We start from the raw sequence: 26,065 nt of genomic DNA, 5'->3' as shown, positions 1-26,065 counted from the left end.
AGGGAAGCTAAGGAGAAGTTTTGATGGATCACAGTGTCTGGTAATACCTCCATTAAGCAAAACCTCTTCATCATTTTGTGCAGTTAGGTTTAATTCGGTGCTTTTTATTTAAACAGAAAATAGAATAATTTTCAAAGAGCTATCAAGATGGGAGATGGCTCATGAGGCAAAAGTGCTTTCAAGCAAGCCTGACGACCCAAGTAAGAGCCCCAGACCCCACAGTAGACTAGAACCAACTCCTCAAAGTTGTAAACCCACTCCCACACCCAGGCCACACATGTGTGCATCCCGAGACATTGTACATACACACAACCCTAAGAAAAGCCAATTAACAAGAGACCATGATGGAAGAGAGGGCATAACATTTATAAGAGCCAGAAATAGCTGATGATTGATGCAAAACTGTGTTCTGTAAACACAAGGGCAACACATACTAAACACAAGGTAAACACATACTAACAGTATTTGTGCCTGCAGGAATAAGACCCACTTAGGATCAAGCCAGTCAAAACCTGAACATGGACGGGGGAGAGGCTCACAATGCCCCACCCCTAGCTGCTAACTGATGGCTACTGAGGGAGACAGAGTCAGTGTCCTTCGAGATGTAACCCTGGATGACAGGTTACCTGTGCTCCAGTGGATGGCCTCATACACATTCACATACAGAAGTTCTGAGTGGACTCGGTGATAGACAAACAGGTGGATGAAGCTGGGAGGGAAATCAGTAGGGAAGATACAGGAGGATGGGAGGGTACAGAACCGGATGGAGTTGATCAAAACACATTATATGTGTGGAATTCTCAAATGATAAAAAATACTGCAATATAATATAATGGAAAAGTCTGTAAGGATAGATATTCCCCGTCCCTTCTGCCTCCTGGGTATACGCCTCGTATTTTCATAGAAATGATGTTTGTTTTGTTTCCCTTCCAATACTGCCAGTTTACGGGAAGGATTTAATAATCTCTGGAACTTGATGTCCATTATCAAAAAGGTGTTGGAATTATTCAGCTATGATGTGCACCTGAGCCCCGAGGGATTCTTAAGCAAGAGATTTAAGAAACAAACAAACGAAAAACTAAATCAAAATTTTTGGGGAGTTCTGCCAATGTAGTTATCACTTTTTGGATCTAACATTAGAAAATAACTAAAGACCTTAAAGTAATATTGAGAAGCCAAAAGACATAAAAAGGTGCTACCTGTCGCATGTCTGAAGTATCCTAGGGGTATTTATATATTTACCATTAAAGAATACATTCCATATTTGTTCATTTTAGTCTGCCACTGCCCACATAAATGAAATAGTATAGCCTTAGGTATTCTTATCAAAGGCAGTTCAGTTGTGACTTCCTATGGAAATCCTAGTTTGGGAAACAAACTTAGGGCATTTTATGTGTTGCTGTTATTATAAAGTCTTAAGCATCCTTGTTGATTTTAGACAGTGAGCTATGAGTTTCCTTGAAGACAAGATTATGTTTTGGTCATATTTAAATCCTTACCTTCTCATCAGTGGTAAGTAATCAACTGTTATTGAAAAACACTCTTTATGCAGAGGGCGGGTGCCCACTGCCCTCCTTAGTGTGCAGCATCAAACTTAAAACTACTTCCTTAATGGTCCCCATCAATGACAAAAGCTAATGATGCAGATAATTAAAAAGATCCAGTGTGCTTCATTTACGGCAAGAAGAAGAAGAGTTAGATGCAGTTATGCCAGTGAGAAAGAGACAGAGTATTTTAGTTATTATTTGTGGACCTTAATAAAAATATGACTGCCCATAGTACTGTTGCCTTTTGTTTAAGTAGTTCTATTTGTTATCAAACGTGCTTTTTAGAGCAGTAGAGAGCTAAATTGTGATCTTTCCCATAACCTGATTGTGGTGCTCTGTTAAGCTTGTAACCTCGGCGTCTGTAGAGATCATGCAGTAGTCCTTAAAAGCTAAGAGTGTTTGCTGGTCTTCCAGAAGAGTTGAGTTCTGTTCCCAAAGCCAAAGTCAGGCAACTCACAACTGCCTGGAACTGTACTGTCAGAGATCTGCTCCCATCTTCTGACCTCTGGGCAACACTCACTCACATATGCACATACACACACACACACACACACACACACACACACACATACACACACACACACAGGGGCATTTTCACATTTACACCATTAAAAGTCAAATAAGATTTAAAGAAACATTATTTCATCAGGATATTTTTTTCCCTTGATCAAAGTTCTTTCAAGTGTGTGTCTTCACACCATGGAATGCCTATGTCGAACATGGCTACCTACCAAAGTCATTTGCGTCCTGCTGATTGAGAATATTATTAACATTAAGAAAAAGTAAATGAACCAAGTACCTCATTTAAACTTTTTCTTAAAGTAAGTGCCTTTGAGGAATCTGTCTTCTAAGATATAAATCTGAAACCTTTGACTCAAAGGCAGACACTTCACATGATCCTGAAGATTGATTTCCCTCACCAACCTTTCTCTGAGCATCGCCAGCCGACTTCACTTTTTCTCCAATATCACCCAGGAGTTTGACAAGTTTCTGCTCTTTGGAAAGCTCTTCGATCAGGGCTTCTCCTGCACAGAACTGGAGAGCGGCCAAAAGCTCCTGGTACCAGCTTTTAAAGTAGTCTTCACCTTGTGCATCCCGCAGCAGCCTGGGGAAAAGCAAAAAGAAGTCTTGTATCTAAACTATCTAAAGGAGATTTTGTTTTTAAAACCACCTCCAGCAGCAACCATAAGTCCATTTCAGACGAATCTGTCTGTGGTGGCTTGAGGCAGTTTAGCAACTTAAAACAAGGAGAGTGTTGTGTATTTGTTGGCAATAATCAGAGTTCATCTGAGAGCTAATGAGCCTCCAAGAGAGAAGGATCAATAAAAATGCTGCCCTTTCTCATTTCAATTCTCAATGTGCTTTCTCCTCTCTTACTCTTCGTAATTCTATAACAAACGCTTAAGCCAGGACATATAAACAGACTAAAATGTGGGCCAGGACTTAGAATCACTTTTTCAAAAAAAAAATACAACTCAAAAACAAAAAAACAAAAAAGATGGGCACGATGCTATATTGTAACTTAACTATGAAGCCTAGCTTTCTGTCAAATTACCTACCCTGATCCATCACATGCCTATGTACTGATCCCTCCCCACCCTCAGCATGGCCCCCGATAATCTGGAAGAAGACACTGTAAAGGTTCGAAACTTGTTTGTTTCCAAACATTTCTGGATTTAACCCTTAGCTCTATACTGTATATGCCAGTTAAGCTGGGACATTCTTAGTGTGTGTGTGTGTGTGTGTGTGTGTGTGTGTGTGTGTGTGTGTGTGTGTGTGTATTTTTTAATTTTTAAAGAGGGTATCCAGGAGCTGGAGGGATGGCTCAGAGGTTAAGAGCAGTTAACTGCTCTTCCAGAGGTCCTGAGTTCAATTCCCAGCAACCACATGGTGGCTCACAACCATCTGTAAATGGGATCCAATGCCCTCTTCTCGTGTGCATGAAGACAGCTACAGTGTACTTGTATAAATAAAATAAATAAATCTTTAAAGAGGGTATCCTCCCCTGGATTTGGAGCTATGGGTGATTATGGGTCTTCCGAGGTGGATTCTGGGAACTGAATCCTGGTTCTTTGCAAAAGTTCCAAGCGCTCATAATTTCTGAGCATCACTCCTGCCCCTGAATTTTCTTTCTTTATGTGTAAAATAAGCATCCTCACTGTGCACACTTGTACAGAATGGAAAGTGCTGACGTAATCGGGTATCTAGCACCTTGGAGCATGGAGCCTGTCTGCATTGTGCAGCTTCTGTTTGTCAGCTTCTGTGTGCCCAGCTGTCTGCTCGGGAAAGGCGCAGAGTGTGGTGAGGGTACTCACAAGGAGAGGGACTAGTGACAGGAATTTGATTACTCTGTCTGCCACTTGGCAATTTATGTTGCCTTGAAAGCAATTACAATATGCTAAAATCTTACTTTCTATTACGGCCCTAAAACACAAGAGCAGAATAAAAAGGAACAATTCCTTTGAAACTTAACCACTCTCAGATTGATTCTCATAATCTTAATTAGTCTTTAATTTTCTCCCCCTTTGAAAGTGGTATTCAAGGAGCTAGAAAAAAATTATGGGAGGAGAATACTGGAAAAAATGATGTTAGACATTATAGCAACAACATCACCAATAGCAACAACAAAAAAACCAAACCAGAACAACCAACCAACCAAAAAAAAAAAAAAACCCACAAAGTCAAAACAACAGAACCAACCGACCATTTAACAAACCAACTTAGCAACCAGTCAATCATCCAACTGTAGCTGACATAGATGTATGCATCAGGAAGAGAGAAGGCTTTGCTTAGGCTCACAGTCCAGCATGATCCATCACAGCAGGAGCACACAGCAGCTCATCCACCACACCGACCGTCAGGAAGCAGAAGCCATGAGTGCTGGGGCTTAGCTCATTCTCTTCATTTTATTCAATTCTGTACCCCTGGCCCATGGGATGATGCTGTCTACAGTTACAGGTGGTCCTTCCACTTCAATAATCGCAATCTACGAACCCCTCAAAGACACAGATGGGCCAGAGACTTGTCTTCAAGGTGAGTCTAGATCCTGCCAACATGGTGACAGCTGACACAAACCATCATGGTGGGTGTCATTCTTCGTCTTTGGTTTTGTGTCCTTTCCCAGCATATAGTATGCTGCAGAGGCTCTAGTTATGCATGCTGTCGTCTGTCCAGCTTTCTGCTCTTGTACACTGAAAGGTTAGTTGATCGAGTATTGTGGTCTTAAAAGTCAGTGCTTCTTCTTTCCTTAGCCTGGGCGGAGCCATCTTAGCCGCCCCCACTGTCCTAAAGGAAATACAACTTTGTGTGAACTAGCAGTCCTTATTTACTCCTGGAAAGCGTGAGAACACACATACATGAAAGCCCTCAAAGGTGCTGAGGACCCGTGGCAGGAGCGACCGGCTGCACAGACAACCTGACCACTCTCAAAGGAAGGGCAAACAATGAAAAGACTGATGCTCACCCCATGACGAGAGTTTCCAAGTGCCTGACAGGTCATCAGTGGACCACAGCATCGTTTGAAGGTTCCCAGAAAAGTGTGGCCACTCACATGGACACAAACCTGCAAGGTCAGGCAAACCCATGTGCAAAACCCGTGTGTTTTACTTAGAGCTGTGCCTTTCTGACTCCTGCAGTGCTCCATGATGCAGTGGTGAGCCATTTCACAGTTGATTTGGGTTCTGTGAATTAAGGAGTTTCCATTTCCGACACCAGTATTTGTCAGCTTCTCCTGACACCTTGAATACTGAGCCAGTTGTGCTCTGAAATATTTTAACCTCTTCCAGTTTATAAGTACAAATCCAGAACCACTAAAATTCCTATGTGTATATGATCAAAAGATATTCTGCACAAATGAAGCCCACCGACTTTTCACTAAGATAACTGAAGTAAAGGTCTGTTTTAGGCTCGCTGTCATAAGGACTACCAGAACCGGATAGTTAGTTGCTATTTTAATACTTTTGTTTCTTATTCTATCAGAAATCAATTTATTTTTCTTCTGAGCCATACATTTGTGGCCTTCCAGTTCAAGAAGGAAAACGCCAGTTTGATTCCTTGTCCACCACAGAGTAAAACAGAATAGATTTGCATAGATAATATGTGACCTCCACATAGAACACATCAAAGCTAAGAACTCTCAGAGGTTTCTGTTGTGATTATTCTTGGAGTATGTAGCTGGCTTAAACCCCAAATCCTGCAAAGAACACATGCTCTCCTGGTGGGGCAGGGATCAAGCCCTATGTGTAAGGAGTTTGTTTTTACTCATGGCAGAAATGAATTCAAGCAGTGTTAGCGATGACCTCGAGGGGCCAATTATACAGACACATCGAAATTAGCAGGACCCTTAACTTTTTTTCAACAACTGCAGAGACGGTTGGGGTGCACGGTTTTGGGGGGGGGCTGTCTCAGGTGTGTGTCAGTGACCTTCTATCTGAGGACGGGCAACAGTCCTCATGCTGCGGTTTTCACTCTTTGCTTCTGTTTACAGGGAACTAGAAATTAGTTGGCAACTGTCCCTTGAGCGCTGCAGCAATCCTGTTTTAAAAGAGATCGCCAAGTAAAAGGTTTAAAAATAGGAAAGTGAAGGTCAAAGGGCAGGGAACGACCAGACTCATTTGAAGAGCAGACTTCCAAGATGCAGAGGGAGTGGCCAGGCTCAGACCCTGAGCTGAATCTCAGAATTCCAGACCCTGTTCTTCCTTCGGCCCCGTGAGACCCGGCTGTGACTCCACTCCTCACAATCTTGTCCACCTACTTTGATGGGCTTATAGCAGTACGTCCCAGGAGACGTTAAAACAGACGTACACACGTGGAACCCAGGCAGCTACAAAGCATTGTTTTTTTGTTGACTGTGTTCAATATCACAGACAGGAAACAAGAGGAAAGGAAAGACAAGTTGGGTGACAGCACATCTGTCGGGAGGGTATAACACTAAATTAAGTGGCTTCCCCTGGACACAGAGATGCTCAGATTAGCCACAAACCCGACAGGCATGAAATGGAGGCTTCCCTTGGATATTCGGAGAGTTCTGAGTTTTCTTCATGCACCTGCATCTGGGCCCACTGCAAGCAGCCTGCTGGAGCCACGGGCGAAGTAGGGAGAGCTCCAATTTCATCACTCTACCAGCAGGACAGCTCAGAGAAATCACACCACCCAGTCCCCTCTGCCTCAAAACTCTCTTCAGTCTTTCTGCTCTTAATTTTAGCTCACCACAGCATACCCTGCCACATAGGGGCTACCTCGGATTTCTACCATGGTGAACTCCCTGCTCATGAAGAGAGGCAGCAGCATCCGTTAACAGAAAGGGATGGAGCCATTGTGATGAGCAAGTGCAGGCCACTCTAGGTCTCCTGCTTGTTTCCATGTCCTGCTGCATTTGCTGCTGTTTTACGGGGATCTGAGGTATGTTGATCAGGAGACGAGTGCTAGAAAACACTAGGATATGCTAGTATGTAAATTCTTCAAGGACATTTAGAACCCTGGGAGAGATAAAGGCTGAGATCAACCCTTGATAAGGAATTAATATTAATATTTTAATAGTATAGCTAATTTCATTTCACATCTAACTGGCTGAGAGACTTAATTAGCACTTCACACTGAGGAATGTGACATACTGTTGACAGAATCCTTTGACCAACACACGGATTTGCTCTTTCGCAAATATTCATCATGTTAATGTTGCATGTCAGTGCTAGTTAAGACAAATCTGTGCTTTTCAAACAATGGATATCAGACGCTACCTATTTACCAATAATTTCCAATAACTTAAATGTAAAACTGCATATAAAAGAGTTAAATCTTGCTTTTAGAAATTATTTATATTTTTAGAACTTTTAAATATAGGAGGGGTTCTATGATAGAGGCAACTGTCCCCATTTATGTACCTTAGCAATAGATGATGGTCATGGTTTGCTCATAGGCAGACATTCCACTGTGCCCACACTGTGTGCGCAGGTGTGATTAGTGGTTCCAACACCAGTCCTTCTCTTCTGAATTAGATCGCTCACCCCCTACTTTGCCACATGACCTCCAGTGACTCCCATAAACACGGAACACTTATCTGGACCTCATCAGCTCTCGTGTGTGATTTACCCAGGTGGTGATCCAGGAACCCGGTAGATTGTGTACTCATGCTATACAGAGATGCTACACATTCTGTTGTGGATTAATAGAGCCTCTCACAGTTTTGCTTTCAGCAGGGAGAAGGTTCAGGAGCTTTTTCTCAAGGGCACAGGTATGGTGACCCTGTGGATGGGAGTACACTTTAGAGCCTGGGGAAGTGAAGGAAGGCGCAGCCAAGAAGTACTGGTTGCTGCAAGCCTCTGAAACCTGGACAACCCGGGGCTGCTATGATGGGAACTGATAGCTCGGTGTGGTGATGCACACCTTCAGTCCCAGCACACAGGAGGCAGAGGCAGTCAGATCTCTGTGAGTTCCGGGCCAATCTGGTTGACTTGGTGAGTTGAGGGTACCCAGGGCTGCACAGTAGGGCCTTGTCTCAAAAAAACTTTGAACAATGGACGAACATGCCTAGTTTCATCCTTCTCCCTTTCTCTTCCTTCCTCTTTTGTTTTATTTTTGCACATTTGCTTGAATCGCCTTTAGAATTTGGAACGTAGTTTTTAAACAGCACTCAGGATAATTGGGGGGGGCAAACCTAATTACTGAAAAATAAATAAAAAATTATCAGCAGCCAAAGGCAGTGAGTTAGATCAGTGATCAGTTCCCACATATGGAGTAAAAGAAGAAAAACTTGAGGCAACAAAAACAGCTTTTGGTCATGAATCGTAAAGAGCCACAAAGGGCGTTTCAAATAATGGTTTGGCTTGGCACACTTGAACATGCAGATGCTCTCACATTGCTGAATTTCTATTGTTATTTTATTACAAGTAGCATACTTTTTGACTCATTTAGAAGTCTGAATGGGCCTATATGCCATCTGTTGCTTCGTCCAGCCAAATGTCAGGGCATCTGAAAGGAGGCGGTCAGCTGGAATATCTTGGGCTGATACGAGCAACCAAGAAATGGTGATATTGTTCAGGGGCTACAGGACAAGGGTTAAACAAAGGCAAAAGGCAGTGAGAGGGGCATTTACCCATTCTTGGGAAGCTGAGGAGTCTGCTTCAGTGGTAGCGTCTGGAGCCTGGAAGGCTGAGCTGGGATGGATGACTGTGGGTGAAGAACCACGTGGATCACCAGGTGCAGTGATGCATTTCCTTGTTGCCTTGGTGATGCCTACAGAGACCTTATCTTGCACTGGATGTGAGGAGATGGATCTCTTGTGTCAGGCTTGGGAATCTACTGCAGATTAACTCCCCAAGGCTCTTTAGGAAATAGAATGATGGCTGTGCTACACAAAACACTCCTCCCATTGGACACTTTCTGTATATTCGCAGATACCTTGCTTTTGAAAGACACCGGGTCATCAATATACTGGAGACTGGGGTGGTTCTACTATGACTCTTATCCTTGAAGAGTTTAGCATGGAGGGAGGCCCACAGAGAGCCCTTTACAGAGATTCAGGTTTGTGCAAACATGGGAACCTGCCACTTAGTAGAAGGGCATGTCATTCAGCCCGGGATTATGTGACCAGGAAGAGAAGTCAAGGCTGTCGCATTGAGAAGGACCAGTAAAGGACTAGACAGCAGTCTGTAGACTAGATGTTTTACCCAGCAAGGCTATCACTTTCTTGGGTTTTAAATAAAGTCACGGAATGTAATTGTGTGTGACCACATATGTATAGGGAAAGGAGGATCCAAACCAGATCCCACTAGGAAGGTACATCCCCAATCCTACTCCCTCACACCCCTACCTCATCCAGGCGCTCATAACTGGTAACCACAACATTCTTCACACTGGACTCTTGGTGGAAAATCCCAGCTGAGACTGGGAGTCTGCAGATACTTCTTTGTTCCTCTGTGTATGGAGGTCCCCAAGTCAAGGGACTTCAGAAGTTACATCAGAAAGCCACTAACTCACCTCCTTTTCATTGCATGGCTTCCAAACTAAAGCCATTTGGTGCTGGAGAAAGGATTGGGGTGGGTCCAATTAAGGGTAGAAGGAATTGTTAAATTGGAAAGGACTGCTGGGTGTTATTCCATATCCAAAAACTATGAGGGAATTTTAGAATCATCTCTGGCTTTAACTGGAGGGTGTGGAAAGCTAAAGGTACATAAAAGACATAAAAAAAAACATTGAAAGCTCTATTCCAAACTGCCACATCCATCCAGTTCCAGGAAAACTGCATGAGACAGTTAAAAATATGAATCAGTGTGAGAGGAAGACTGTCATAAGATATAGACCATGGCATTGCAGAAGGGAAAGGCCTAAGCACAAAATAAGGACCTGGGCTTCTGATGCCTCACCTTGATTGTCAACTTGATTGAATTAAGAAATACCGGAGAGATCGAGAAAGCACACTGTGGGTAAGTCTATGAAGCTATAAAGAGATCAGACCTAAGGAATGGCTGGATCCTTTGATACAAGTTTCAAAACCTGCAGCAATTAGTGGGGAGTAGATAGGGCCTGATCAAAAGATATGGATCTCTGGGACTAAGGGTCTGGAGGTTATATTTTTCCTGGTCCCTTCCTATTTGGTTTGCTCTGCTTCCTGTCTTCTATGATGTGACACCTTTACCCCTGTCCACTGACACGTCTAAATTTTATTACAGTGATGGTATGATTACTGAACAGCTTGTTTTTTTTAAAAAAAAAAGACACATTATTTGTGTGTGTGTGTGTGTGTGTGTGTGTGTGTGTGTGTGTGCTTCTGTGTCTGTGTCTGTATGTCTGTGAGTGAATTCCATATGTGTGCATTGGCCATACAGTCCAAAAGAGGGCACTGGATTACTTGGAGCTAAAGTTAGAGGTGATTACAAATCTTTTGTTGTGGATACCTAGAACAGCCCTCTGTTATATCATCAAGTGCTCTTAAGCAAAGAGCTTTAGCTTCAACACAGGTTTCATAACTCTAGACTCATAAAACAATTAGGCTAAGATTGTTCTCTTATCTTTGGGTATCACTTCTTTACTTAATGTTGGCCTTCAGAGTGTCTCCTTGCCTTTATAGGTATATATAGTCACTTTTGTAATCAACAGCTCATCATCGTAGTTACATAAAATATTTAATGGACTGGTGTCACACATAGTCACACATTTCATTAAGACCTTGAATTTTTTTTCTCCAGGCAAAAATTAGCCACGGATGGCATCCAGCTTGGGTGATCACTAACAAGTAGGATTGCTGTCTTGAGATGATATACTCTTAGGATCAACAGGAAGCTGTAATGGAAAAAGCTATACTAAGCTGCTAAGTTTCCTTCTGAGATTTCTGAACCTATAAGAGAAAATTAAAGTGCTTTCCACTCATCCTGCTGAGAGATCTTGTTTACCATGTTCTAATCTACTCGCATGGACTCTAGTCTCATGGTAAGTAGATTAAATAACAGGATTTAAGAACAGAAGACCTGTCTTCCTCCTCCCATTTCCAAGACCTTAACGTGGGGTTAGTTCTCTTTGTTTTAAACTGTCTTCTTAAACTAGACACAGAGCTATGGATAAATGATAGTGAGCTCCCTCAGATCACATTTCCATGTTACCGCCATTCTTGTTAATTTGGAAAAGAAACAACACTGGGAGGGACTGTGGCTTTGGCTACACAGATAACGCTGTCTATAAAAGCCTTCCACCTTCAACTCCACTTGCCTCACATTCTGCTTTTCTTCCTTCCCTGAACTCTAGGATTCTTCTGCTCCTGGAGCCCCTCCGTGGCTTAAATGCTAACACCTTCTACCCCATTTTGTGTCCTAGGCTCCTGGCTGTTCCTGGTCCTTCTCACGTTACTCACACACCCTCACTGTAACTCACATTCTCCATAAATGAGTATCACCTAAGCACAGAGTTGAATGACATGTTCAGACCTGTCTCACCCCTCATTTGATTAGTTAAGGGAACCGAGATTAAGGGTTTGCTCGGGGTCCCGTGATGGGAACGCAGAGTTCTTGACCCTTGTACAGAGCTCTTTGCACACCATGCTCCTGTGTTCAAGTTCACTGCAAGGTGATCTTGACTTTTTATCTATATCAATCCTGGCAGGGGGTTCGGGGGGCGTATAGAATGGTGGGAAGGACCAGTAGTCCACCGTCCAGCTTGAGGACTCTATTTCTGATTTTTACTGCTCCTATCAATTCTGCTATCCAGCATTTCCATTACACGCGTGCTTTCTAAGCCCCTTGCCATGCTACATTAGGCAGATCGTGCATGAGCTCTGGGTCTTTTGAATCCTTCCATCCCAAAGGCAAGGCTACTGTGAGACATGGCCATTAAACAATTTATGCAGGGTCAAAGTCAGCGAGTGGTCTGAGGATGCAAACTGGTGCCAGCATCCTCACCCATTTCTCTGAGGCTGTACCTCCCGGTAGCCTAACAAGGCTGACACCACTGAACTGACACTAACATGGATTCTAGCAATCATATCATCATCAACATCATCATCACCACCTTCATCACTATCACCATCACCATCATCAACACCATCATCACCATCATCATCATCAACACCGTCATCATCATCATCATCATCGCCGCCACTGCCGCCACCACCACCACCACCAGCAGCAGCACCACCACCACCATCATTATTTTTTTTTTAGTTTTACTGGATCTGTTTGTTTTGTTTCTCTGCTTCTTAACCCACTGAAGCCACAGGATCTCATTTTGCTCTCTTTCTTCCAAGTTTCTTTATTCACTTGGTTCTGCTGCCTAAAATTTCCTTGCCGAAACTCTGTCAAAAATCATTATTTCCCCCTTTTAAAAACATACACTTTTGGGGCTGGGGATTTAGCTCAGTGGTAGAGCGCTTACCTAGGAAGCGCAAGGCCCTGGGTTCGGTCCCCAGCTCCAAAAAAAAAGAACCAAAAAAAACCATACACTTTTAAATTAAAAAATCTTGTTAGACTAAGTATACTTTTGTATGAAATGTTTTAAGATTGGCAGCCTTTCTCCTCCAACACCCCACCGAAAACGTACACAGAAACAAGAACCCTATTAACGCAAACCATTCACCCAACTCACTCTTGCTCCAACCCTTCCTTGCTTGAGAAAGTAGGACCAGCATTAGACTGTAGGAAAAACAGGCCTGGTGTGGCTCATACAGAACCACAAGAGTGGATAGCATTGACAAAGGGAGGCAGAATAGAGGCTTGGGTGGAAAGGAATAGCCAGATGGCACCTGGGAAAGCAAGGGTCCAGATGGGCTGAGCGCAGCCAACACGTATTCCATGCACAACACACCTTAATACCTTAATTGGACCCAGGATTCCAAATAACTCCAAGTTACGGCAGAAGAGGGATGGGACCTCTCTAACATCAGCACATGTACAGAACTGTAAATTCTGCCTGACATGTAATTAATGCTCAAAGCCTGCTGGTGGAATTTTAAATTAGGCAGAGAGATGACTGTTCCCCCCTTACGCTTGGAAAATATGGCTCAGAGTTCCTAACTCAGTCGTTTTATTTATTTTCTTCAGAATACATGTGCAGTTCTTTTAAAGGCAATGTCAATGTCAGCATCTTTTTTTTTTATAAAGTTTCCCTAACAAAATTTCTTTTAACGATAAAGCAATTCCCTTTGCCGAATAGAATGAATGTTTCATAAGAATAGCAACCTAATAACATAATAAAAAAATTCCTCTTTACGTTCCCCCCCCCCCTTCTGTTCTCATGCAGCATCTGTGGAAGGCAGAATAATCACCATGTGGCGAAGTGAGCAGCTCCCGTGTTTGAACCCAGCTGGAGCGGCAGGGTTACAGGTGTAAGACAAGGCGGGCTTTGAAATATCCAGTGTTCTTGGCACTTCCAATTCATATCACAGCCGGGTAGCTGCTTCAGCCTTCATCTTTTGGGGTCACCAATGGTGTGCTTTGTCTTGCAAAGATTTGATTGTTCCCTGGGATGCTTTCCACAAGGTTTGGAGCTGTGTTTGATGTCCTGAGAAATATCTGGGATGTTCTTGTTCGTCTCCATGAAGGAAGCTGCCCCTCGAAGCAGGCTGGTTCTTTCCAATCCGTTGCTTTCACGAACTCAGTGAAAGCCTCCTGGTATCTTTTGAGACCTCCATGAGCGAGCTGGCTAATTGCCTCTTGACTTATGTGGTATTTTAGAGATGCTGTCCAGAATGTACCTCGTAGGCAGGCGTCTCCATAGGACACAAATGCAGACGCAGTACCAGACACTTCCCATTTCTGACATTGTCACACGGCAGTTCCAGCAGCTGCCTTCACCCCAAGCTTTTATAAATTGTTGACAATGCCCACTGTCAAATCTGTTGGAAGCCCTAACGCTGGAGATATTTGAAAATAGGGACTTTCAAGAGTAAATTAAGGTGAAGTAAGGTCATAGGGGTAGGACGATGGTCCAACTGGGCTAGTGTCATTGTGAAAAGGAGGAGGGAAAGATCATTTCTGAGGGAGGTAAACGCAGAGAGAAGGTCACATCAAAGAACTATGTGTTTACAAGTCAGATACAGCCCTAGTCTTGGACTTTGGCTTCCAGAACTATGAAAAATTTCTGTTGTTTAAACTACCTGACTGTTATTATTGTATTCATTAACTAAAGTTTCAGCTAATTAGATGATAAATTTAGAATTATAGACTCCTAACAAATGGGTCTCCTTGGAATAATCAAACCTTTTTCATAGGCTTATGTACAATAATATTTGTACAAAAATATAAGGCTATTTTAAAGTACAATTTATTAATGTATGTTAATTCAAAGTAATTAAAACTTTAATAGGTATGTGAAGATTTTACAACAGTTTTAGACTTTTTATTGCTTCTTTGTGAATTTCACACTGTGCACCCAATCCCACTCATCTCCTCATCCCTCCAGTCCCTTCATATCCACCCTCTGCCTCCCCCCCGCAAAAGAATGAAAACAATTAAAAGATAAAATAAAAAAATAAACCATCTCTCCACAGAGGCTGTGGTGTATCATGGCACGTCACAAAGTATATATCCTTTATTCCCAAACAGCCTTACTTGCTAATGTCCATTGCAGTGAGTCATGGTCTGGAAACATTTGGCTTCTGTTACACTATGAATACTGGATTGTGATTCCTCCCACATAGCCTGTTGCTGCTATCTGAGACAGCATGGAAATCCTGCCTCTTTGGTTCTGTAGGATTGGCCCCTTGAGCTCCAGCAGTTCATAGATGGCATGGATGTTGGGGTTGGCCAGCTCAGAGCCCTGGATCTCCACCTGGGTTGTAGCTGGTCAGCCTAGCTCTCCAATACTGCCCAGGTACACACACACACACACACACACACACACACACACACACACACCACCCCTCTCAAAGCAAAACCTTTAAAGCAGCAAAAATAAATCATGAAAAGGAGACAAAACATTCTTAAGAAAACGGCAGAGATCGTCTGTTACACTGTAATTTTAGGACTCGGATCATGAGAAAGGTTGGGAATGGTGTTAGAGAGCAGAAGTAATTTCTTAGTTAGGTGTCATTGATAGTTAAACTAGCTAAGGCTGGGTGAGTTGAAACTTTGACAAGAAAGTACCAAAGCAGCCAATGGAAAACTCATTGTGCATGCAATGAGGTCAAGGAAGCCTGCTCACTGAATGGATAGCTAGAGCATTTATTTCCAGGGACCTTTTGAAATTTTGTTTTTTAAGATTTAGTATTGACTTCTGAAAATATTAGTACAAGATGATGTCACACTTTAGACTCTGGTTTTATTTAAGATGTAAACAGTTATAGTCAAAACCCAAACAAGTGTTGAGGTGGCTTCCGGAATTAAGGTTGACGGAACAGTCTACAGGTGTCTTTCATCTGTACGAGAATATCATTTTCATCAGTCTCCTTCTTACAAGCTTTTTGTCTGCTGTGGACACTGCATTACCTAGTCCTTTCTGAGTCTCTCCCTTTGTAATAACACTTCACGGAAGCGTTTGGGACCATTGCTTTGACGTCAACGAGGCTCCTTGTCTTTGAAGCCATCAGCGGGGGATAGACAACGGTGCTCAAAGGGCAGATAATTGAAATTGCTTTGGAATTAATTGACTAGCAATTTTCTTACAACAAAAAGAGAGTAGTATGGTTTTGGTGTATCTTTCTTAGGAAATGGCATTTACTCTGGTATAATTGGAAAATTATTAATTTGCATCATGAATAAAACACTTTTATGCTCTGTCTTTGCAGTTCTTCCTCAAACATTATTTTGCTATGTTAGTATTTTATGTTAAACAACCTTAATAATTCTAAAGTCACTTTTTCCTTATTTTATGCATTACTTGAATTTCTTTTCTTCTTCCTTCATACAAATAAGTGGAGGAATAAGATAATGTATTGTTTTTTGTTTTCTATTTAGAGTGTAATGAGGAATAGGACAAACAGGTGAAGAAATGGTAAATTGTTGAATTTTGATGCCCCCACCCTGACATACACATACTACAGATTCTAGAAATGTCTAACTAAAGAATTCTCAAGTCTTTCATCTTTGTATAAAAAATTATTTGTTTTATTTTATCTTAAGATAGGATCTCATGTAGCACAGGTTGGCCTGAAACTCACTTTGTAGCTAAGGTTGGATTTGAACTCCTGATCTTCCTGAGTTTCTGAGAACTAGACTCATAGACATGCCACTATGTCCAGCTCTTTCCAGAAGAAGTGTTTGCCTGTCTTGGATTCTGCCCTCAAGTATTCAAAAGACAAGCTAGGAAGGTAGGTATATCTGAGTTTGAAATGTGGTGGGGCCATTTCATAGTCTTGTGACACTTGGCCTGTGGTTCAACAGTTCTAACTGCAATAGAACCCAGTGATAACTAATTGGTGAGATTTCATTGAAGATTAGGTCACATAATTCCTTGAGGCAGTGCTTGTGGAAGCCTCACATTATGATCAGCTCATTGGCGGTGGGGATGGCTTCTGCTGGTTTTATTAATATACAGTGCCAACCCAGCACATGCTCTGCAGACCTCAGAGGCAAACTTTGCGACAGTGTGGCCTATTTTCAACCCCACTGCCCAAAAGCTTTACCCAACATCTCCTCATGGAAAAGTTCATCTTCCCTCAATCAAAATAACAGCACTTGAAAACATTCCTTGTCTACAGGCTGTTCAGCTTTCACGCTCAGTCCGATAAAAGCAAGAATGATGGAGAGCATTCTCAAATGTTCAGGACAAGTCTGACTTCAAGGATATTTGAGTTCAATATCTTCAATTGGTTTTATGTCATTGCAAAAAGCACCAGGAAAAGAAAGTGAAAAATCTCACTTCAATAGTAGTTAGGGCAATGTGTAATAAGCCTAGTGTGATGGTTTGTATCTCCTTGGCCTAAGGAGTAGCACTTTTAGAAGGTGTGGCCCTGTTGGAATAGGTGTATCACTGTGGTCATGGGTTTAAGACCTTCACCCTAGCTGCTTGGAAGTCAGACTTCTGCCAACAACCTTCTGATGAAAATGTAGAACTCTCACCTCTGATTGCACCATGCCTGTCTGGATGCTGCCATGGTCCTGCCTTGATGATGATGGACTGAACCTGTAAACCAGCCCTAATTAAATGTTGTCCTTTACAGGACTTGCATTGGTCATGGTGTCTGTTCAGAGCAGTAAACCCTAACTAATACACCTAGCAGGGTATAAAGATAGAGAGAGGAACCACTGGGTAGCTCTATATGGCAGCAGCAACTGCTTTTACCCAAAATGTGGAATCCAGTGCAGGGACTTAGTTTCTCTGTACACTGGACAGTGGCTGTGGACATGCTTCACCTTAATTCACATAGTTGGGACCCATGTTTCCATCTGGATTGGATGAGTTTAATGTAGTGCCCATGAGCACAGATGAAAATCAGCTTGGGGTGGGAGGGGTCAGTACAGGTCAGTGGTCCATTCCTTGGTCCAAATAAACGAGGGCATTTTTCTTCTGAGAAGACACACACCACTGTTTCTAGGGTAAAATGTGTATAGTGCTAGAAAGAATAACTACTTATTTCAGTGTTTTCCCACAGAAGGGGAAATTTAAGAACCACAGAAACATAAGTTATAAAGTCGACCTGAATTTTACAAATGATGGTAGAAATAACCTATTTCACAAGTTGTTTTAAAGTAGAAAAATAGGTTCAATTTTTTTCTGAATTGTGAAAAATGCAGAAGCTTTGAAATGGCATTTTATCTGGGACCACAGCATTCCAGTCACTTGTTTTCTAGTGTACATCCTCATTGAGAGTGGGCTGTGAGTGGATTTCTTTGCTGGCTTCTCCTTTCACGTCAGGGTTGGGGAAACTTTTGGTTTGGAGCAACATAATTTATATATATTATAAATATAATATATATTTATATTATACACACATATGTGTGTGTATCACAATAGGAAACCTTTTCTGTTTTAAAATGTTTAGGATAAGTGAGGAGAAAATGACTGTGCGAGATCCATCATATAAAGCAAATATTAACACACATATGAATATATCCATGTAGACACATGTGAATCAACCCAGATCCTAATGATACAGTGTGACTTAAACATGGCCTTGAGGAGTGACCAAGACAAGGTAAAGCCACCATGGCTGATGTCCCTGCGATGATGAAGCTGAGGAGGAAGGAGGAAGATTAGCAGCTTGAGAATGAGTAAACAGATGACTGAAAATTTGGTTATGAAACAACTCTGCATAGGGCTTTAACTGACCGCTTAGGAATATTCTTGAGCACCAACCTAGAGTCCCCACCAAAAAAAACCCATAAATTATCTACAGCTGTTTAATTTCTAAAATGGGATATATTGCAAAAGCACTGTAACTTAAGGTGGAGAAGTGAAAACGTATAATTATGACCACTTCGTAGACTAAATAAAAGACATTAATTTGCTTTCCCCTTTCATGGATTTAAATACTCAAATGATTTTTTTTCCTTTTAGTCAAGAATCACACACAGAGCATCCTTTCAACTCTGCAGCTGGGGAATTTAAATTTGTTTATACTTTGAATAAGTTAAATAAATGACCGAGAAGGTTCTGCCCCAGTACTTTCAGAGGGGAATCACATTTCCCACAGTTTGCTTAGGGTGTGCCATTTTGATTTCTGGGATGTAGATCTTAATTTGATATAAACAGGCTATTATGAGTCTCTAATAGAAGGACCCAAGCTTCACTAAACGTTTTTGGCCTGATAAATGATACCAATGGTAAGGGTGTTCATTTCCTAGAACATTATGAAGATCCTTCAATGTTTTAAATGTGCAGAAGTTGTTGAGTGTGAAGTAGTTGGTTGTGTGATTGTTGGCTCATAGAACCTTTTCCTGGTAATCAGGTGCTTGAAGTACAGAATAGTGAGCCAAGTACTACCTCCCCATTGACAACAGGTTGGCTTTTCCTTCAAACCTATTTTGAACATCTCAACTTCAATCTGAGTAAACTCCACTCCAACTGCAGTGGCCAGTGTAGCTGTGACTGCTAATCCAGGATGCCTTGCTTTGGAAGTCTCTACTTCAAGCAAAAAAAAAAAACCTTCATTGAATTTAAATGACCTGTGCATATCCTGTAGCTATTCCCATTTAGCCTGGGAGAAAGAGTCTTTTCCGGAGATTCAGCCAAACTGTAATGGTGAAAGGTGAAGTTTGTGAGTCTTCCTTATGAGGAGCTTGTGATTGGACCACATGTGGGGCTTGTAGTCAATGGAACCAGAAGTTGTGTATAGGAGGGCTCTGTCCCCTGCTGCTAATACTGCCAGGCTGATTTCCATGCTTTTTGCATTAGTCTGGGCGATCTCTTGGCTGCAAACCATCTCTTAGGGTGGCATATTATGCTCTGATAATGGCTTTTCTTAAGGCTATCTTTCCTTGCCTGTTGATGGTCTCATCACTGGTACAGTGGGATGAACTAGTTGCACCAAGAACAGAAAGGCTCAAGGATTTTCCACGCCAGCCCCACCCAGCAGCAACAAGAAGACGGCCTTAGACTTCAAGAGACTGGCCGTGAAAAGCAGAGCCTGCACAAGTCAAGAGCTACAGAGAGCTGAAAGGGAGAACAGGAAGCCATGGCCATTAGCCAAGCTCCCAAGGACAGCCAGAGTCCTATGTCTACAGCCGTGGATACTAAGTGCTTTCCCTGGTATCTGGACCTCAGTAAACACTATGGAAGCTACTCCTTGTCTACTCCAGTCTTCCCTCTGCATGGAGCAGTAGAACCCCTAGGCGGCATTTGTGTAACATCCAGAGATTCATAGTTATTGATTATTGACGATGGGTAATATGCTGTGAAAAATCCTGTAAAGCCTAAGGATTTTTAACCCCAGAAATAGATGCAAATTACTCGGGAAATAATATATTCTAAAATGAATGAGAACTAAATAAAAGCATTTACACTTCCCTAACCACAAACTGATTGGGAAGAAACTGTTCAGAAGGATGACAGGAAGCTCAGAGGGATGTGCTATGGGAATTAAAATCTTCAAAATTGAGGACACGTGTGGCTGCTCTATGCAGGAAGACTTAGGTATTTTCCAGAGATGACTTTCCCATACCTAAGGCAAGGCTTGGTGCCAGTAACAGTGAAAGGCATTCAAATGACTGAGGCTAAATTCAATCAGAGGTTCTGTGGCACTCCGGCAAGAAAGGCAAGATGGCTGCAGAGAGATCTGTGCCAGTTTCTAGAAGGACTTAAGTGACTAGCTAAGAGATGGATTTATTCTGTAATGTCAGAGAAAGCAGGATGTGTGTAAAAGGACTTTGGGTAAGAAAAGTGTCCAATCTGTGTAGGTAAAGATTCACCCGGGCCTCTGTTCATTTTGTGTTTGAGGAGACGGAAGTCTATTAAGAGTGATTGCATTGTCTGAGCTCAGGCAACTGGCCCTGCCGGGGCACTTTATTGTTCTGCAGCACATTTTGATGGCCTACCAGAAGGCCTCTCAGAAATGAGGACAAGTCGTGTTTGTTCCTTTTCACATAATTGCATTGCTGTCTTTGGCTATGGTCCATCAGAGGGCAGAACAACATTCCAAACCGCATCGGACACGGTGTCTAAGGCCCCATAAAGGCCTAAATCAGTGTTCCTTGACTGTTAATACCTGAGATTTCTTCTGTTACATAACGCCAAACTGATGCCTTTCTCCAGTCTTCTTGTTTGAAACTTCAGTATGAAGGAAGTCACAAACAAAAATTAGAATGAGTTTTGGAGTTGAAATGACACATAGGATGCACAGGAGGGTTTTTTTGTCTTCAGTATCATTGACACAGAATTGCTAACACACGCAGTGGTGATAGAAGGTAGCAAAAGCTTGAGGGTATTGCTGAGGCTTAAAGAACTTGATCACCATATATGGAGCTCACAGAGGAGTCGGTAAGAGTGCACCCAAGGATTTATCTTAGATGTGTTTGTTCAAAGAATATCAACATGCCAAACACTGAGAAGAGACACAGAGGTTAAATTTATTCCAAAGCACAGGGGGACATCAGTTGGGAGCACCTTCAATGGCACTTCGAGTCTCTGTAGTTGGAAGAGAGCGTGTGGTACTTTGAAAACTTTCACGATCATTGACTTCTAACTATGTGAAACTACATATTCATGGGAAAAATTTTAGGGATGTGGACCCTTATATTGATATAAGAAATCTAAGGTAGCAAAGAGCCTAAACTCAGTATATGACCTTTTACCTTGACCCCATGTCCTAATTTAAGCCACTCTTTCACCATCCCACAAATATGACAAAGGTATCATAACCCTTAACCAACTCAACACCCACTATCTGTGTCGGTTACGCTAACCACTCCTGTGCCAGCTGCCTGTCTCACTTTATTAGGAATAACAATCTTCCCAATTATTTCTAGCCTTTTATGGCAGGACTTGGTATTCCGCTTCCCACCACAAAAGGAAATGGGAAAATGACTGGAAACAACAGTAAGTTATAATAGCAGAACGTGGTGAAGAAGGAGGGATGGTAGACGGTGGCTCCTGGGTCAAGTCTACATAGAACTCAGATGCACACAGAAGCTGGCAATGCCAGGTGACTCAGAGCTACTCACCTTGAATGAAGGTGAAAAAAATGTGCAGGTTACACACTTAGAAATTTCCAAGTGATCAGGAAAAATATGTGGAAGGTCTGAAGGGCTGGTATCTGGTATTATGAGAGCAAATTAGTTTAATAACACCCCATCTCCTTCATTAAAAGAGAGCCATTAGCTAAAACGGCTTGCGCTGGTCTTGAGGAAAACAAAATGAGGTGACCAGGGAACAGAGGAGTAAACTCTTGAGGGGAGGAAAGCCCATCAAGGACAGCGAAGGAAAGACAAAAAAACAAAAACAAAAAACAAAAAACAAAAAACAAACTGGGTGGTGAGGAGTGTTTAGGAAAACACATCAGAAGACCGAAAGAAAATGTTCAAAGGGGCCAAAGTCAGCTTCCACAGGACAAAAGTCAGAGCGGTTCATGTGATGGACACTTTAAATAAAGCCCAAGTGCAGCCTGCGGTGCAACTACAATTTGAGCACACTCAGCATGCCTTTGAAAAGGTCACAATTACAAACAAGCAACTTTCCGGCATTAATCACCAAGCTTCCAAAAGTGCTTCCTGGAAAACATTTCCCCCTTAATGGGACTTCACTTGCCGATTCCCCATAAGGAATGGAGCTTCCACTCAATATAGAGCAGGGAGCTTGACTGTACTGATAACACAGAGGCGGGGAGTTCTTTACAGGTTAGAACTCCCTTATCACAACCTTGCCTTTCAGAAAGCTTGAATTAGGAGATGTGGCTCTGGGACAGAGGCAAGAGAAGATGTGGATCCTACTTCCATAGGGAGCAAATTAGCTCCCACTTGGAAATTGAGTTTAAGAACGACGTGCAAATGTTTATCCATTAGCCAGTTGAAGTAAGCTGGACAGGTGTTTGCAGAATATATTTGAGGGTTTCTAGACAACCTCTTTTGCTGAAAAGATAGACTGCAACACTTGGAATTTCCGAGAAATGAAACCACCTCTTCCTTCTGGGTAACACATACATTCATCCGTTTAGCTTGTGAGTTATTCACTTTCAAACAAGAGAACTAGGCTGTTTAATTTCACATCAATGGATTGACTCATTTTCTGGATGTTAAGCACATGCCTTTATCTGCAGTCTTTTGTTCATATCAATAAGAATAACATTCAAATATTTTTATTCTCAACAGCACTTACAATTATTAGTGTTTAGAAAATCCATTTCTTGACAAACCAGTTTTGATTATAAAGGGCTGGATTTTCTTCAGCCACAGAATACCACTGCTCAGAGACTGTGGTGGTCAATAATTAATCACTGTATATTGTTCAAAGCCACTAAAGGAAGAAGTCACATTAGCTACTCCCTGTGGTGTCACAGATCACGACCTTAAATTGAACTTCAGGAAATGGGCCAGTGAGACCGATGGAATAATGTCTGCCTGAGAATTTCCATTTATGCTTTTAAAGAATAGGCTCACGGATTCCTTGAGAGGTTTCTGAATGCAAGCTGGAGGTCATTGAGTGAATGAGGAGGGACAGTGAAAAGGACAGGGACACTTGGTTGCCCTCTAGAGGTAAACAGTTGAAGACACCAGGTACTCCAGACATATGGTTTAGAAGCCTCTGAATTGGAACTAGCCTGAAGGCCTCCCACCCTAAGGAGTAACTTTCAAGGAACCAGAAGGTGCCATGCAAATTTCTGAAAGAGGGAAGCAACCAGCAGCCTACATACCCATGATGCCTATGGACCACAGCAACGACCAGCGTGGTACTATAACCCTAAGAGTACCAGCTGCTCTGTAACTGGACTTAAAGTGTGTTTAACAAGAGGGACATCATGGCTGTTACTAGAACCTTAGACAACTGGGTGGGGCCAGTGACGTTACGCATCTCAGAGGAGATACTGGAACTGCCACTTTACTAAACCAGCATAATCCCTTAACTGCATTCTAAAGGTTTGTCCTTGCACCCATAGAGAGAGGTACAGTATTCACCTCTCATCAAGAAAACGTCTCCTCTTTGCAGCCAAAGGGAGCATTACGGATGACAAGCACAACCAATCAAAACACAAAGTTGCTTGGCCCAGCCGCAATGGATACCTCTACAAAACAGCTTCTACAGCTAGTATGATGTGCCTGCGGGACACTGCAGAAGAAAGGCCGCAGGGATAGTAAAAGCCAGAGCATCAGGGAGTTTGCTGTTGAGACTGCCCCTCCCAGCCATGTCAGAAGCTGTATCCATATACTCTGGCCAACGTGGTTGCTCAAATGCGATCTGAGTAGGGACAACAACAGACATGTTACAGTAGATGGTGAAAGACCATGAGGTGAAGCCTTAGGCAGAGCTTCAGGTACCTAAGGAATGCTGCGAGCTGGAGAAAAAGCCTACCCCAGGGGAGAACACACCAATTCATTATGCGATGTCAGTTAATCCTGAAGATACGCCTACAAGTAACATTATAAAGCAGGTTACATTTAGGAAAGAGCATAATATATGTGCATATCACATCTGCCCTTCATAATATCTATTCTATATGCCTTTTATAATTAATGGTGAAGAAAGAGGTCATGGATTCGAAAGAGAGCAGGGAGAGGTAAAGCTTTGGATTGAGGAAAGGGGGGAGCGATATGATTACATCATAATCTCAAAAACAAAATAAATATTTTTAAACAAAACAAAAGGTGAGCAGCAGTGGTCCCGCAAGGGTGACGCAGCCTGGCCTTTGGGTTTTGCAACGAGAGAGTGAGAGAGAGAATGCTTCTGGACATTTCCTGGGAAGGTAACTCCTCACTGGGGGGTCATGTTTGCCTGGTCTCTGTTGGGCAAACTTTATGGCACTGCTTCGCTTTATATTAATGATACATTTCTGAAAAAGTTTTCAATGAAGGGAAATATACAGGGCCAACAATGTTTTAAGGGCTCTGGCTGGGCAACTATCAACAACCAAGGGAGGGGCTAGGGCTACTCTGTGGTAAGGAGCAGCTGCTGTTGTCACGGAGACTGGTTTGGACTCCAGCACTGAGGTTAGGCTTCTCCATCATCATTCTACATCCCAAATATCTGATGCTCTCTGGCCCCAGTGGGTACCAGCACACTCAGGTGGACACGCACACGTGCATCAACACACACACACACACTCTCTCTCTCTCACACTCTCTCTATTTATCTCTCTTTCTCTCTCTGTCTCTCTCTCACATGCACACACACACACTCTCTCTGTCTCTTTCTCTGTCTCTCTCTGTCTCTCTCTCTCTCTCTCTCTCACACACACACACACACACACACACACACACACACACACACAGTGAAAAGATTTAAAAAGAACCAATAAGAAAGTCAATCATGGAGATAACGACGTTGAAGGAAGAAATATTTCTTTGCTCTTTTGGATTCAAAGTAAGAATTTTTGTCTTGGGTTTCTTCCAGAATAACAACACTGAGCATCCTAAGAAGCACTGCCCACAAAGGCTAACCATCTGACAGCTTTGGGTAAATTGACATAACTCCTTTGCTCAAATAGGGGTGCTTGTAATCAGTGGATGATAGAATAGTTCAACTGATAACATCAAACAATTTGTATATCAAACAATTTGCTTCATGCCACTGAGGATTTAAAAAAAATCAAACGTTCAAAGGACAGTGTGGTAATAATTTTGGTACTTATTTTCCAAAACTATACATTTATTCTCCAATATGAATTCAATAAGGTGAAAATTAAGAGTCCTATTGATTGCACTTTGTTTTTAAGAATGGTGACCTCAGATTATCTTATTATTTCTATTAAATTAAGAACATCCAAAGCGAAAAACAAGGAAGGATGCTGTTCTGTTTGTGTCAGATATTAGCTCTGTGTTCATGGGTGATTGAATTAGAAGTTGGCTACAGAGGAAGGTTAGGGAAGGGTAATGCTGATTATCTGACCCTAGAGTCATCATAACTAGAACTTTCTCCTCTCTATGCTAAAGAAAAGTGGTTGGTATCGACTTTTCCTAAAGCGCTCTTTCTTGAGACTTTCCAAACTCTCTCTATAAATTCACCTATCCAGCCAACCAGCCTGTCATCCAACAACTGTCTGGACTGCTTGAAAAATATTCCTTTAAAAATATCATTTAGAAAAAATTGTGTTATTTAACTGATTAAATTGGTTATAAATTTTACAGACATAGACTTACGTAGTGCATTTTGATGAACAAATTTATATTGTATACATTTTTGATGTGGCATAAAGTTTACTTTTCATATTTTTAGTTTTGAACTTTAAATTTTTTTCTTTTTTTCTTTTTTCTGTTTTTGGAGCTGGGGACCGAACCCAGGGCCTTGTGCTTGCTAGGCAAGCGCTCTACCACTGAGCTAAATCCCCAACCTCCTGAACTTTAAATTTTTAAGATCAGCTCTATGAATAGAGAAATTTGAGAATCGATATGATGATATAAACCCTAAAGATAGCTTAGATTAGGGCTGGAAAATGCTTAGTTGCTAACCGCTTGCTGGGCAGAAATAAAGAATTGAGATCAGATTTCCAGAAACCAAATAAATTCAAGGTG

General features: G+C 42.1%; 1 protein-coding gene across 6 annotated transcripts in view; it reads right to left on the bottom strand.

The window, feature by feature from the left end:
- The window catches only part of Pik3c2g (phosphatidylinositol-4-phosphate 3-kinase, catalytic subunit type 2 gamma), a 366,288-nt gene that overhangs the window by 132,298 nt on the left and 207,925 nt on the right, over positions 1 to 26,065 (bottom strand). For all 6 annotated transcript variants that reach the window (XM_087655648.1, NM_053923.2, XM_087655647.1 and 3 more), the window contains one exon: positions 2,472 to 2,652. In XM_087655648.1, the coding sequence (XP_087511774.1) occupies positions 2,472 to 2,652 (181 nt within the window). The remainder of the gene's footprint in view (positions 1 to 2,471; positions 2,653 to 26,065) is intronic.

This window comes from Rattus norvegicus, chromosome 4 (assembly GCF_021556685.1).
Source record: "Rattus norvegicus strain SHRSP/BbbUtx chromosome 4, alternate assembly SHRSP_T2T, whole genome shotgun sequence".
NCBI lineage: Eukaryota > Metazoa > Chordata > Mammalia > Rodentia > Muridae > Rattus > Rattus norvegicus.
This window is presented reverse-complemented; position numbering and strand designations above follow the sequence as displayed.